We start from the raw sequence: 14,329 nt of genomic DNA on the forward strand, positions 1-14,329 counted from the left end.
TTCGTCTTCATCGTACTTTTTCAGTTCTTCAGTCTGCAGCCAGTTGACTTTGAAGACACGTTTGAAAGGCCGCGTCAGCTTCTCAGAGGTGGTTTTCATGTGGTAGCTTCCACAGGTGAAAGTTTACAGATGATGATGTTTGTCCAACATAATTCTTATCCTCGTCGTCACCATCTCCCGCACGTGGCAACTCTTGGCTCCAGCGATGACCTCTTTCTTTGAATTGCTCAACAACGCTGCTTTACGCCGCTAGAGTTGCCAAGACCGAAGCCGTGCGATCTATACTGTATTTTGCTTTTTTCGCGGCTCGTACGAAGAGCTAGATTTGGCGCACGGGAAAGTTGCCGCGCGATGGCTGAAACGTCAGGCCCGGTTCGAGTGCCGTAGCCGGCAGAAGTGATGTGCCGCTCCGACCCCAAACGGTGATCGGTGGAAGAGCATAAACGGTGGCTTTGTGAAGTGTGATTCTGGAACATCACTGTGCACGGGCTTCGAGGCGAGTTGCCCAAACAGTGAGTGTGTCCACCAAACTAGCTAGCTCGTGTGATAACCTTCGTCACGCCACATGTTACAACTATTGTTCGGGTGGTGAACCCAGAATATAGCGTCGAGATCGAGATTGAAAGGATGATGCATTGCATCAGAGGGAACACCGCTATACATTGAAGTGCCGTGACGTAATGCATGGTTCGTCGACGTCCCCAAATACTCTGCTCAACGTCGCGAAAGAAGGAGGAGCCTGTAAGCGACGTGCTCTCGAAGCGTCCAAGCAAAGGCAGCCAATAAAACTTCATTAGCATTAATGCGCGCTATACAGCTCAGCGTAGGCTCAAGAAAGTCGCGTATCATGTGAGAATCAACCAGATCCAGCAGGTCAGGCAGCCCTTCCCGAGCAGCGAGAATAAAAACCGTAACTCTGTGCATGTCTATTGCAGACATGTGGAAGGTGGCACAAATGGGAGAACGACCAGCCGCACGCGTACGTACATCCAGGTCACGCCACCTCGCCGTCTCTACTCACTCTCGAACCTCCCGCCTCCCAAGCGGGCAACAGCAAGCCCTCCTCAGCACCCTCATCCTCCGTCCACCTCACTACCGCATCGACAGCCTTGTTCACCCCCTCTTCTACAGCACCAATCCACCTTCCTATCCAAAGCTTTTCACCCGTCCTGTCCACTCCATCAGCAATATGCATCACGCTGCGTACGCTGCGCGAGCGCCGAGGCTCGACGACGCTGTCGCTCTGTGCTTCGAGGGCGTCGAGATCGGACCCAGGTGAGGCAGAGCGGCTCGGGTACGGTGAGAGGTGCGCAGAGGACTGAGGTAGCGGTGGTGTGGGCAGAGGCTTCGAGAAGAAGGCGCCGTGGGCGGCAAGGTATTCGGAGCTTAAGCGGGGTTGGAGTGGGTAGGGGAGGAATCGATTTGCGGGTGAACTGAACGTAGCGCTGCTGCTGTTGCGTTGACCTTGATTGTGCGTAACAAGTGTAGTGTTTCTGGTGGGCGTAGGGGATTGCCACGGTGGTAGGGAGGGCGAGGGTGGTTGTTGTCTTTTCGTAGCTGGCATTAACTTGCGTAGACGAATAGGCGTGTTTTCTGCGCGCTCTGGTGTTGCGGACGTTGCTGCTGTCGTCGGTGCTCCTTCTGTGATTGAATTCGTGCCGATGGAGGAACCTGATGTTAGTGGTGTGTATTTCTGGGGTTTGTCCGCAAGTGTTTGCCTAAGAACATGCTGGCGTCCCCATATGCAATCCCACCACCTCCTCTGACTCTCATTCTGCTGCTTCTTTGCAGCCTTATCCTGCACATTGTGGCCGTTCTGTGCGTTATGTTTTGGGCATATGTGTGGCAGATTTATCAACCACACCAAAATCGACCATAGTGACCCTGCGCCTAGACATACGAATAACGCGAACGGGACGGAGAGCGGGATGTCCGGCAACTCGAACTCGCCGCTTCCCATGGTGCTGAAGGGAACGTAAAATGTGGAGTCGCACGGGACGGCCGTCTGAGGGGTCGGCGCATCAACAAGACGGTCGTAGATCATGAGAGGGTAAGAGTAGACGTCTGGCTGGTAGGTTATTTGCTCTGGGGTGGTGTCCTCGAGCAAAGTTGACGATAATGTCGGCGATATCGTGGGTGAAGCAGCTGCCTCGTTGCTGGGTTCACTTCTTGCGTGGGTAGACTCCAATGAGCTCAGATCACCTTCACCACTCATCTGCGAAGCGAGAGACGAGTGGATTAGTGCCGAATATTGAGGTCGCGAGGCAACACGCTTCAGAGTGCTGGACGTCTCGACCCATAGGACTGTAGTGCGTGTTACAATTACGGGCTTGGAACGCGTACGGAGTTCATCTACGCTCTCGTAAAATCTCATTCTATGAGAGTACCTTGTTATCATGTTTATCTATTTCGCTATAGAAGAGCTTGGATGTGCGCTGAGAGGGTACGTTGATGTGATGTATGTTCGAAGTAGGTATTTTAACGGAACAGAAGTGTTAGAAACGAAGTCCTGAGGGAGGGGCATCCACCAGTCATAGGCATGTATGATAAGGACGTGTGCGTGAAGAATCTCCATACTCCTGGTTGAAGCGTCGCCATGAAGGCATCTGTGACATGTGCAGTTCAGGTGTGCTTCTGTACCTGAGCTTCTCCCACAAGAGTTCGCCAGCCACTTGAATTGCGGCATCATTCTTTGATCCTTCCATGGGAACAGCTGCATTCTTATCGCAGCTCTTGACAGGACTCCTTCAGCTCTGGCCAATGTCAAGACCCTACGCGATAAGCTGATGAGCGTAGCGAAACATTGTACATAGACCTTTGCTTCAGATTAAACGTTCCATGGTCATGGGGAATATCGAGTAACATTTTACTATGCAGGTGTAGATTACAAACGTCGCCCATTATGGAGCGACGCACTCTATATGTATGGCCGTTTACCCATTGAAGCTCAAGTACTAGCAATAACACTATGAAAGACTTTTGGAGAGGATATCAAAACAGGGCGCATTAGGTAGCGCATTAGACAACACATTAGTGAGGAGATCCCTTGCGAATGGTGTCAGCCGGAGGTGCAGAGCGGCGTTGACAATCTTGAAGACGGTGCCTGCTTCTTTTGGCCGCGCATTGTCGCAAGGGAGCACTGCACGCAGGGCTTCTAACAATAGGTCGAAAGCTCGGCGTACGTCGCCTCCAACGATTAATGTCGATGAGAGTTTGCAACGACCTTTGGGTAGCGGGTCGAAAGTCGATTGCAGGCGAGGTATACGGAAGCGATGGAGCAAATCTGCTCACCGGCGGTTGAAGTTGAGATAGCGAGCCTAGTCTTTGTCAGAAGATGCACTTGCAGCTGTTAGAAAGAGAGTTCTTACGGCAATGAAAAGCAGGAAGAGACTGGAGCCAATGAAAGCTGCCATGATGCCCAGATCACGCCAGCGGTTGCTGAACGAAAGACCAAGCGGCTCGAAGAACTGGTCACCGACCTTATAGGCACAGTACTGGCAAATATCGGTAGCGTTGTCAACAATGTAGCCTGGACCGCCGTTCTTGAAGTAGTCGCTCATGTATTCTCCGCAGGTCTGTCCGTCCGGCGCGTTGAATGTGTTCAGCTCGACTGGTACGCACTCCACCTTGCGATCATGTAGTTCCGTGACTATCATACCACCGACAAGACGAGTCATCGGGTTGAGCTGGTAGAGCCAGGCTCTCCAGAAGCCAGGAATCTGTGGCTTTGGAATCGTGACACCGCAGAACAGGGCGAAGATGACGATGACGAATGGGTTGATGAGCGAGGAAATGAAAGGGTCCGGAGTGAGCGCAGCTAGTGCTTGAGCTAGAGTAACCGAGAAGATCTCAGTAATGAGAATGATAAGAAATTGGTAGCCAGCGCGGTCCGGAGCGGGGTTCAAACCAGGAATGTAGTAGATAGGCAGGAAGAAAAAGACAGCGCAAAGAACGTTGTACGGCATCTCAGCAATCACCATAGATAGCGCAAATGGAAATGTCTTGTAGGCCTTGGCCATTTGCTCGCGGTAGGAAATCATACGGGAGATGGCGTACTTGGGTTCCACCTGGGCAAGAATAAGGGCGGGCAGAACAGTAACCTGGAAGATGACGAAGACACGGTACTGGAGCGAGGATCGGGAATCATCGAGCTGGAGGTACATCAACCCGGTCAACAATGCGATGATGACATGATTAAAAAGACGCGTAAAGCCGTAGTTGGGAGTTCTCCAGAAGGCCAGGTTCTGGCGCTTATTGACCTTCTTGATCTGGTGCCATAGTGGTGTGGCATACTCCTTCTGCTCGACATGCGCAGCAGCAACAACTTCAGCGCTGCGAGCCTCCTTCATACGAACAATGTCTTCCTTGACCTGTGCGAACTCGGCGGAGTCGCGCCACACATCAGCCCAGTCGTGCTTGCCAATACGAGGCGTCGAGCCAGCACCGATAGCGTCGAGCATCCATTCGGCGGGGTTGGCATCCGATGGACAGTCAGCACCATGGCGGTGGAAGTAATCGAGAAGAGCGTGCGCGTCCTTGCCAATGTCTCCAAAGTAGACGCATTGCCCTCCACGTTGAAGCAATAGAAGTCGGTCGAAATTTTCGAAGAGAGCTGAGTTCGGTTGATGAATCGTGCACAAGATTGCCTGACCCGCCGCAGCCAGCTTGCGGAGGAACCGTACGATGTTGAATGCGCTCTGGGAGTCCAGACCTGAAGTAGGTTCGTCCAAGAATAGAAGGAGCTCCGGTTTAGCAGCAAGTTCAACTCCGATGGTCACACGTTTACGTTGTTCGACTGCCAGCCCAGTCTCTGGGTCTCCGATGATAGCATCAGCCATGTCTTCCATCTCCAGAAGAGATATGACCTCCTCAACATAGGCGTATTTCTCTTCCTGGGGGGTCTCGAATGGCTGGCGTAAGTCGGCAGAGAAGCGAAGAGCCTCGCGGACAGTCTGGGCAGGTTCCTATAATCAATTAGCTTTACAGCACCAATCGGCTTGGGGAGATATACTCACATGAACGTCGAGTTGTTCGGCATACGCAGTACCTCTCTGGAAGGCAATGCCAGGCGCTTTACCATCAACAAGCTTCTCGCCGCCAATGACACCAATGTTTTTCCGTGCTGCGAGCACGTCCAGCAGTGTTGTCTTGCCAGCTCCGGATGCACCCATTAGGGCCGTGAGTTGTCCTGGTTTAACGTAGCCAAAGATGTTATTCAGCAGACGTAATTGACCAGATGGGACAGGGACATCGTAGCAAAGATCCTCCCAGGTGAGTACGGCCTTGGAGGTGATCTTCAAGCCAGAGCTCGCATCGGTGTCTTCCTCTTTGCGATTTCGTTTGTCCCGTTTCACCCGAAGCTTTTCGTTCAATTCCTTCAATTCCTTGTTTTCCTTGAGGAAGAAAGTTACAGTACGACCTCCCGCGCCCCATTTTACGTACTCTCCAAGGAACACGTTCGCAGTCAAGAACGCAACGATGAGAACAACACTGATGCCCCAATTCCTCCAAAGGTCGCTCGTTAGGTAAGAGAACCCAATACGAATGTAGTCGGAACCGGAAACCGACGTAGTGCCAGCTGTACTACCGGCCAATGTGCACACCTGAGAGTTGATGTCACCATAACCAGGGCCATTGGGAATCAGAGAGGTACCAGCGCAAGTCAGGTCAAGGCGTCCGAACTCGTTCATCATCAAAGCTGAAAAGGCCAACCCCAGCGCATTGATGTAAAAGATCCAGCGGAGCCAAACTTGTTCGCTCTGGTATTGGATAATGTAGCCAGAGGTCAGCACAAACAGCGTGATGATGGTCGCAGCTAAACGGATAGCGACATCGAAGTCCGGACACAGGCAACCGACGGTACGGAAGAACAAAGTCATAGCCAAGTATCCGGTGATGATCATGAGAACGAAGATAAAGAAGGCGCCAGCGTCCCGTACCAGTCCGGTCATAAAGTAGACTATGATGCTGAAAACCAGGATCTGTGCTGAAGAGAACAGCAGATCAACACCAATTTGAGCTACCCATAAAGCGGACGGACGGTGGAAAGTGAACGCTCGATGCTTGTTGACGATTGGTCGTCCCAACATGACACCTGGCAATTCCGAGAAGGCGTTGAAAGCGTTAAACAAAAGAGCGATAAAAAGCACTCCACCTCGGGTGAAGGCGCCATCCGAAGTGGTGGGGAGATTGAGCCAGACAGTTCCAATGACGATAGCGATGATGATAGAGGTAGCCCAGGAGGTGACGAGAGTAAACTTATCCTGCCATTTAAGCAAGAATTGGCGTTTGAACAAAGCTTGGACTTGCAGATAGAACGGAATCGAGTAAACGGATTTCTTCGGCGCATGTCGCTTGCTCTCCTGCACCGCGGTCATGAACTCATCGTGTACCTCCTTCTCTTCAGCCATCTGGGTGTGGTAGGCAGCAATCTCAGCATTACAGTCAGCAGCGATCTGAGAATTCTTGTAAGCTTCAGCGAGCGCATCGGGTGAACTGGGTACATCTTTTTCGCTCCTACCAGCCCGGTATTCGCGCTCGAACGGATCTGTGCATCCAGTTAAATAGTCCGGTGATGTTTGACGCGGTTTTTCCAGGAACCCGAGCCCTTCGAAGTAAGCTCGAGCGTCTTTAGTGGGTCCGAAATACACCTGCCGCCCACTGTCGATAACCAGCACCTTGTCAAACACCTTGTAGATGTTCTCAGACGCCTGGTAGAGGGACACAAATGTCGTGGTCTTGTAGATGTTGGTGAGTACCCTAAGTGATCGGGCATAATCGACAGCGGTGGAGGCATCCAAACCACGGGTCGAGTTATCCCACGAGATGACCTATACTCGCGGATACAAAGTCAGCTGAGTCATAAAGCGGGGTTGATGTCCAAGTCGACTTGTGCCTAAGACATAGCGACTTCGCACCGGGGGGAATTCGTACCGATGCACCGGTGATCATCGTCTCAGCAATTGAAACACGCTTGCGTTCGCCTCCCGAAACTCCACGTACGAAAGGGTTTCCAACGATGGTGTTCCGGGTGTGTTCGATGTTGAACATCTTGAGCATGAGGTCTATGACTCGCTCCTTAAAGTCCTTGCGCGACACACCTGCGGGTCGCTTGCCAGGGACCTTGGTCTCGAGCGCAAAATCCAGGGTTTGACCGACGGTAAGAGTGGGATGATGGTTTTCATCTCTGCAAAGAGTCAGTGTGTATCAAGATAGGGTGGCGGATACTTGGTGCATATCTCAGCCCAGCAGGGAGTATGTTGCTCTACCGAAAAGACACATCCGTGTTGTATCAGTGCCACTTACTCCTCACAATAGACAGCCTCTCCCCTGTAGCGCTTCTCGAAGAAATCGCTCTCAAAAGGACCGTACAGGACCTTGCCATCGACCTTGGTGTACCCGTAACGCTGGTTCGATGCAACCTTGAGGAAGGTCGTGCATCCGCTTCCGGGTCTACCAAGTACCAGACACATTTCTCCAGGCTTCACGACACCTCTGAAGTCTTTGAGGATATCGAACTCGCGACCCTTCTTGCCGAGCCCCAGGAGACTTTGGACTGTGGCAAAAACATTGAAGAAGGAAACGAATGCATCGGGGAAGGTTTTGACGTAATCTGTGTGAGGGTTATATTAGTTTTCATTCAGGTCACCAAAAAGTGCACTGAGGGTGTGATGGAAATACTGCACAACGGGTTGTGGGTTTCACGTTGGGTATGCCCTTTGAACTGGGGTTCAGAGCGCGATACTCACTTTTGACGCCGCCTATGCCGCTGACAGTCAAGTCTTCAAACACCACACCAATACGCTTCGATTTGATACCGGCTCTCTCCTCCTCATCGCGGTTGCCTCTGAGGACCGTCTCCAGATCAAAGGGCTCTTCCGAGCCGGTCTCCTCATCAACGGCTTTTTCGATATCGGTGGCGCCTTTGCGACTCTGGCGGGACTTGGTGCGGCTCAACTGGCTAGTCCTGGAGAATTCACGGTTCAAGGCTGCGAACTCGGCCTCTGCGCGCGAGATGTTGACACCAGTATCATGCTGTTCGGCAGGCTGGGCGCTCTTCTCGCCAGCGCTGCTCGAAATGGTAGTGGCGCTTTCGCTATCGGCGCGAATAGGCTCGACTTCTTTCTCTCTAGGCACGCTCTCTGGCTCTTCGCGCAGCGCGGTAGTACTCAAAGGGACGTTGGCCTTCTCCATGGTGGCGCAATTGACGGGACTCGCCAGCGGGATCAGGCGAGAAGAAGTGCTGGGCGGGCCGCAGAGAGGACGCTCTGGGCGTTAGGGAAACAAAGGAGTGTCGGAAAGAAAACAATGGCAAGGGGAGGAGCGAAGTGAAGAAGGTGTAGGAAATATTTCCTATCGGCGTTAAGGCGCGAGACGACGCTATACTTTAATGCCGGGCTCAAACAGTAACGTGCTGTGAGCAAGGGTCTCATGGGACCCATCGGCTTACTTGTTGTCGTTTAGTGATTCACCGAAGAAGGTTTGATGCGTTTCGCGAAACGCGATGAAGAGGGCAGAGCCCGTCGGTACCACGCCGGGTAGTGGTCTAGGGAGCGTGGCGGAAACACTGGACAGAATGAGTCATGTTGATCACGAATGGCTCCGCGGCACTCGTCATGAAGATGGTGGGGCATCACTGGCTTTGAACGGCGGAGGGTTGTCCTTCACCCAGCGCTCGGCCTCCCGCATAGCAACAGCAACTGCGCCATCGCTGCTTTCCACTCCGCTGCTGCTTCCTCGTAGAACAGCTTTTCCTCACCAGCTGTTCACAATGACAATGACCGCCTGCGATGCGCCCTTGCACATTCTGCAAGGCGTCATAATTTGTGTCAGAAACAAAGAACAAAGGCCGCCCGGAATCGGATGCTCAGCGATCCGAGCCGGATGCGTGGCCAAGACCCCCACTTTCCGCCCTTTTCTTGTGAATTGCACAAATATCGACGCGTTCCTACCGTGAGGTTTGTAAGCTCGACGAGAACATAATCTCGCTCATAGCTGCCAACCCCAGGCTAACCGTCCGCTTCTCGTCCTATCTTCAGTACACTCCGGTGCGAGTATTCAATCGCATAGCCTTACAAGGCTAGACATTTTCTTACTAGCATCGGACTTGCGCTCAAGAAGGGAAGCATCCCTTCAACATTTCGTCATATCACAAATCGACAAATCCCTCGCTACTTGTTGTTGTGACTTTGCTGGATGGCATGCCCTATTTAGAATGTCGCCGATCCTCTCGCGTTTACCGCTCCTAACCCGTCCTCGTCCGTTCGTGCACGTGGAACTCAGATGAGTAATTTCGAATCATCCCAATCGCAAACACCGAGAGGCTAGGTATCGCTAAGATAACTGAGCGCGCTCCTTTGACCTGCTCTCACCGACGCTAACAACCATGCGTGGCAGCAATATGCTCCTTATAACGTCTACGATTAGTCGTATCGTTTTGCGTTTTTCATCGATCCCGACCAGCTTCGGATCCCCGTCTCTTACCACATCGCGTTGCAACGCGTCAATACAAGCGCGTGGGGCAGGACATTGTGGACGCAGCTGATCAATGTTAGGGCGTGCATTGTTCGGCCAATCATGGTCTTGTGGATCTGTACGTTTACTCTACAAGTAGCTTCTCATAGCCGACACCAAGGCTTCGGCCTGATTCGAAGCCGGCAATGCTTCTTTCTACGAAAACAATCGCAGCCTCGAAGTTGCAAGGCATGGCACGGTGCTGTTGGACACCGCCTGTTGAATAAAGAACTAGATCGGCCAGCTGCATGGCTCCTTGGCAGTCGTATTGCTTCTTCTCCGACCCGACGTCGCCAATAATGGCACCGGTAGCGATACGAAATCCAAAAATACCCTTGTCTCAACACCTGAATGTTTTACCAACTTCTGTGCCAGATCTTAGCAGAAGCGCTGATAACACGAAGTCCGATCTGAATCGACTCATCGCGAGGATCCTCAAAACCCGTTAATTGGAAACGACCGGGTTGCAGACGCCTCTCAATGGCACCGTTGCTCGCCCTGCATCTCGTATTGCCAATCGTTGCTTCGAATTTCTCGCATTATGCCTGATCAGACGTTGCAGGGTTTAGGCCGGCACTTCTCTTTTTGAATCACACGAGGTTATTGCTAGGCTTCCTTGACCTGAACTTAGGCATCTCGTCAAGCACGGCAGGTTGACGCGGTATCAGGTGCTATGGCGCAAAATTCAGACACGTCGCGAAACGGGCAAAGTGGTGTTCTTAGTCAAGTCGGATAGTGTACCCGAGCAAAGCGAACATCCAAGTATACTCGAGTTCATGTGTTTCATTCAACTCTACCCAAGACAGTTGCCTTGACATTTCTGACCAGATCGGATACCTGCTCAGTCCCAGGCATATATAACAAGCAGAGTCCACCCCCTCTTCGACATCCACAATCATACAAATCGATTCTTGTCCTCACACGGCCTTCTCAAGATGTATTCTATGCCTCCTATTCGATTCACGCCCCTTCAGGTTGTCAACGTGCCTTCGCCAAACGGCAATACAGGCCACCCGTTCTTCCAGCCTCAGACCCCTTCATCGTCCAATTCTGGATCGTCGGCGCAGACGCCGAATGCGTCCACGAACACCCCGAAGAACGACAAGTAACTCGAACGGCCTGGGAGTTTCGAAGATATTATGCACCGCCTTGATCTGCCCATGCTTTCCGATTCTGATCACCAGCTGGAAAGAGCACATGCAACACATTACATACTGCCAGGAGAAGACGATAGCAATGCACCCACACGGACAACCGGTACTCGAGCTTCCAAGGGACTTTAGAGAGTGGATATGTCAGGCCATGGTACTGTTAGGCACTGCCACCACCACCAAGCACAGATATTAGTGCGATCACGATGCCTTACTCTGCAAAGACAAGACGGTATGATAGGCTCAGGGTGCAGCGTGGAACGCGAATCGACGGGATCCATGAACTGCCAGCTTGGCAATCTCCTGTAGCTGTAGAGTGTAATTCAGGCTTATAACCACCATTATGACTTTGACACAGTGCGAGGAAAAATTATGTCCCTGCATGAGTCTTGAACTGACCGGTTCCCTGGGCATCACGGTGAGGCCGGTGTCACAATGCATGCTGCTCTGCACAGAGCGCGTCTTACTGAAAAGAATCTCCGACGGCCAGGCTATTTCCTTCAACCGTCGGAGAGCCCGAAATAACTCTTCTAGGTCACATCTTCAACCTTTTAATCGTGTTCCCTAACCTCGTTATTCTTCAGCTGTATGACAGGCACCTTCCGCGCCGTCCAATCACAGACGTGACCGCATCGTAGCTGGATAACGTTACTATCCTCTCCCGTGCAGTCATCTGAGCTCCTTCCACCCGTGGATTAATTCAAGAAATCTCATCAGAATCCCGCCGACATGGTGCCGACCTCTAGATTCCACCACGCATGCGCATCCTCTATCACTAGCAGATCTCTTTCTATCATAGTGAAACCATCGCGCTTCCCGAACACGCCCTTGGCATCCCTTCCTGAAAAGGCCAACACAACCCATCCAGCGTTCCAACATGCATATCTCTCCGCGCTGACCTCATCTTGGCCCTAGGCACCAGCATTCACACGTGTAGCCCGCATCTTACACAAAACTCAGTCCCTCAGTTTCTCGGCACAATCCGAGTAGCCGAATGAGAAAGGGAAAGCGAAGCTGACGCTGATTGCTCTGGAGATGCCGGAGATGCATGGTTTTGGTCAAGCGATCTCCAAGAGCGATCGATGCTGGGGTCGAGGGAGCGAGATGTGGGGGCTGGTGTGCGATGGGCGTGTTCTAAGAATAGAGTGGAGTACGAGATGGCGTACCGCGGCTGCGTGGTTGTGGTAGATTCAGTTTCTTTGGTGATCGTTATTTCCTTCGTCACCTGGTTCAGAACTTTCCTCAAAGGTGACTGCTGATTGAAACAAGAGCCAAAAGAACGTTTGCTGTCGTATAAGCTCGTATAACGGGTGTACAGTTCATCCGACCATGGCTGGACCTGGGCCGACCAAGCCAATGGTGTGTGCATGTAGTAGAGGCCACCACGCTGGATGTTCGGAGCACCACGAAAATGTCGCACGACCAGCGAACCTCGAACTATGAGCATGGTGGGTTCAGCTCATTCAAGGTGGCCTCCGTCAAGTGCTCGGTCGCTTCGTCAAACGCGTGGTCGCCTCCAAATTGTCAAATGCGTGGTGGGTTCAGCAAAATGCGTGGTGGGCTCGTCTAATTTACCGGTATGGCCGCCCCCATCGACCCTGTGGTCGGCTCAGCAAATCCCATGGTCGCGCGACCCTACATGCTTTGCGACAGCCGAGACCCAGGTCTGCAGCCGTACCTTTCAAAATAAAGCAGTGCGCACCCTCGAGACCTCTAAGCTACCAACCTAGCGACCTAAACTGGAGCCATCTAGAAATTGTGGACCTCAGAAAGTAAGACCTAACCCGTCTCGCGTAGATGCCGCCGGCTCTAGTGCACAACAAGCTATTTGCCGCTGTTGCTAACCGTCCAGGAACCAAAAGATACCGCCTTGACAACCATCTTCTCAAACCGTTATTTCCCCGCGATCAACCAAACCCAACCCCAATTGGGTTTTCCACTTTCCCCAGATCGAGCATCTGAACACTATGCGGGTCGATCGTCGGCTCTCATACCACCCATGCAGCATGGCTAAAGGAGCTGCGGCCGAGCGTCGGCTGTAGAAAACAATATAAGACAGCCACTTTGCCCACACCTTGTGGTACTTTGTGAGTCCTCAATGTAAACAATATCGATCAGCGGACCATCAATTGAGCCCTCTGTTATCATCTTGTCGCGATGCTGAAATCATTCATCTTTACGTCCTTGGCCTTGGTGGCCACAGCTGTGACCGGCTTGAAAACCCCTACACCACCAGGCCTCGAATTCCTATATTCCCTCAATTGTAGTCTCGGCGAACCGTTTTCCACGGGCGTTGGGCCATATGGAGAGGTCCGTGTGATCCCAATTACCGGCGGATACTTTGAAGGCCCGAAGATTAAAGGTAAATTTGATGAGCTACCTAATTGCAGCGATTCTCATGCTAACAATGTCTCTTTGATTGGTAGGAGACGTTCTTAATCTTGGGGCAGACTGGAACTACCTCGATAACCGGGGTACTGGCCACCCTGACACGAGGTATCAACTGAGGACCGATGACGGCGCGAACATCTTCATCAAGACCGCTGGATCCGATCAACCTGACGGCGTGATTCATCTACGCGGTATCTACGAAACAGGATCTGAGAAGTACTTCTGGCTCAATTACGTCACAGCTGTTGGCATCCTAAAGCCTGGTGTTGGTTATGTAACAATTGACATGTGGTACCTCAAGTCTCCTTCAAACGGTACCATTGCTGTGGAATAGGGGGCCGAAGAGCAGCTGCATGGCGGGGAACGAATCGCGTACACATCGCAAGGGAGAAGGATATGCGGCGACCTGTCTCTTGTAAAACAGAAGTCATGGCGAATGGGTTTCGGACGAGTTTGGAACGCATTCCAGTTCGGCCCTACCCCTCAAGAAACAGAGAACTGTTAGGATTAGAGCATCAAATGTAGGGTAAGGGTAAAAAAGACCGCGCCAACAATGGTGTGTCCTGACACAAATCAGAAAATTCGTCTATATTTTCATCTTACTGTTGCGTGACGACTAATGGTCGGCTCGTCGATTCTTGTAGTGGGCTCAACTCTCTCTGGTGGGTGGCCGAGCTTTGTGTGTGGTGGCCTTAGCTTTTCATGGTCGGCTCATCTTCCATGGTCGGCTCGCTTTTAGATATGAGCTCAAATATCCGTGCAGTTGGCTCAACTCTGTAGGCCTTGGCGGTGGCCTCTTCTCGCATGGGCGTACAAGATCACATAGGCGCGTCAATTGAACGTGGTTCCAAAAGGAGGTCTACACTCAATCTCGATATATGACAAAATCGCAATGGATCAGCTTAGTTCGATGCTGGGAACAAATCTCTGCGTACCTATGGTAGGCTCATATTTCGTGACAGGGCGAAATATTGCATGGCCTGGTGATTTATCATGGGAGAACTCTCGTGGTCGCCCGAACATCTAGCTTAGTAGCTTCTATTGTAAGCACTTCATGGTCAGCTGCGCTCGTCATGGTCGGCTGGGGTTTTTTTGGGGGCGTGGTGGGCTTGTCTACCAGAGTTATACTTATGGTCGTATCTGCTCGTCTTACACTCAGGCGACCTCAATTCCAGAAGACAGTCCTTCATAACCATATATCTTGACTAATTCGCATTCATGATGCTTGGATCATTCATGGTTAGGGTTGATGTCATGTTCGAGCCAGTTCAGTC

At 51.8% G+C, this 14,329-nt stretch overlaps 3 protein-coding genes across 3 annotated transcripts; 1 reads left to right on the forward strand and 2 right to left on the reverse strand.

Annotated features, from left to right (window-relative positions):
- Positions 1-863: 863 nt before the first annotated feature.
- On the reverse strand, positions 864-2,398 carry CC84DRAFT_1206308 (uncharacterized protein; the record flags this gene model as incomplete). Its single annotated transcript, XM_018182024.1, has 4 exons — positions 864-916; positions 1,022-1,816; positions 1,901-2,304; positions 2,344-2,398. The coding sequence occupies 4 exons, from the start codon at positions 2,396-2,398 to the stop codon at positions 875-877; spliced, it is 1,296 nt and encodes a 431-aa protein (XP_018035064.1). The 3' UTR covers positions 864-874.
- Positions 2,399-2,846: 448 nt separating this feature from the next.
- On the reverse strand, positions 2,847-8,507 carry CC84DRAFT_1147497 (uncharacterized protein). Its single transcript, XM_018176595.1, has 6 exons — positions 7,749-8,507; positions 7,306-7,612; positions 6,934-7,186; positions 5,016-6,830; positions 3,369-4,964; positions 2,847-3,317 (listed from the first exon to the last, which is right to left on the reverse strand). Exons 1-6 carry the CDS (start codon positions 8,191-8,193, stop codon positions 3,288-3,290), a joined length of 4,446 nt encoding a protein of 1,481 aa, XP_018035065.1. The 5' UTR covers positions 8,194-8,507; the 3' UTR covers positions 2,847-3,287.
- A 3,890-nt stretch (positions 8,508-12,397) lies between these two features.
- On the forward strand, positions 12,398-13,581 carry CC84DRAFT_1165093 (uncharacterized protein). Its single transcript, XM_018178639.1, has 3 exons — positions 12,398-12,436; positions 12,517-13,026; positions 13,091-13,581. The coding sequence occupies exons 2-3, from the start codon at positions 12,822-12,824 to the stop codon at positions 13,387-13,389; spliced, it is 504 nt and encodes a 167-aa protein (XP_018035066.1). The 5' UTR covers positions 12,398-12,436; positions 12,517-12,821; the 3' UTR covers positions 13,390-13,581.
- Positions 13,582-14,329: the final 748 nt, after the last annotated feature.

This window comes from Paraphaeosphaeria sporulosa (genome assembly GCF_001642045.1).
Source record: "Paraphaeosphaeria sporulosa strain AP3s5-JAC2a unplaced genomic scaffold CC84scaffold_6, whole genome shotgun sequence".
Taxonomy (NCBI): domain Eukaryota; kingdom Fungi; phylum Ascomycota; class Dothideomycetes; order Pleosporales; family Didymosphaeriaceae; genus Paraphaeosphaeria; species Paraphaeosphaeria sporulosa.

Excerpts from the sequence above, each read along its gene's own strand:
- CC84DRAFT_1147497 (XM_018176595.1), bottom strand. The coding sequence starts at position 8,193 with ATGGAGAAGGCCAACGTCCCTTTGAGTACTACCGCGCTGCGCGAAGAG. Across the intron at positions 6,831-6,933 it reads CGATGATCACCGGTGCATCG|GTCATCTCGTGGGATAACTC; the intron begins GTACGAATTCCC and ends CCGCGAGTATAG. Across the intron at positions 3,318-3,368 it reads TCTTCCTGCTTTTCATTGCC|GCTCGCTATCTCAACTTCAA; the intron begins GTAAGAACTCTC and ends GACAAAGACTAG.
- CC84DRAFT_1165093 (XM_018178639.1), top strand. The coding sequence starts at position 12,822 with ATGCTGAAATCATTCATCTTTACGTCCTTGGCCTTGGTGGCCACAGCT. Across the intron at positions 13,027-13,090 it reads TGAAGGCCCGAAGATTAAAG|GAGACGTTCTTAATCTTGGG; the intron begins GTAAATTTGATG and ends TTTGATTGGTAG.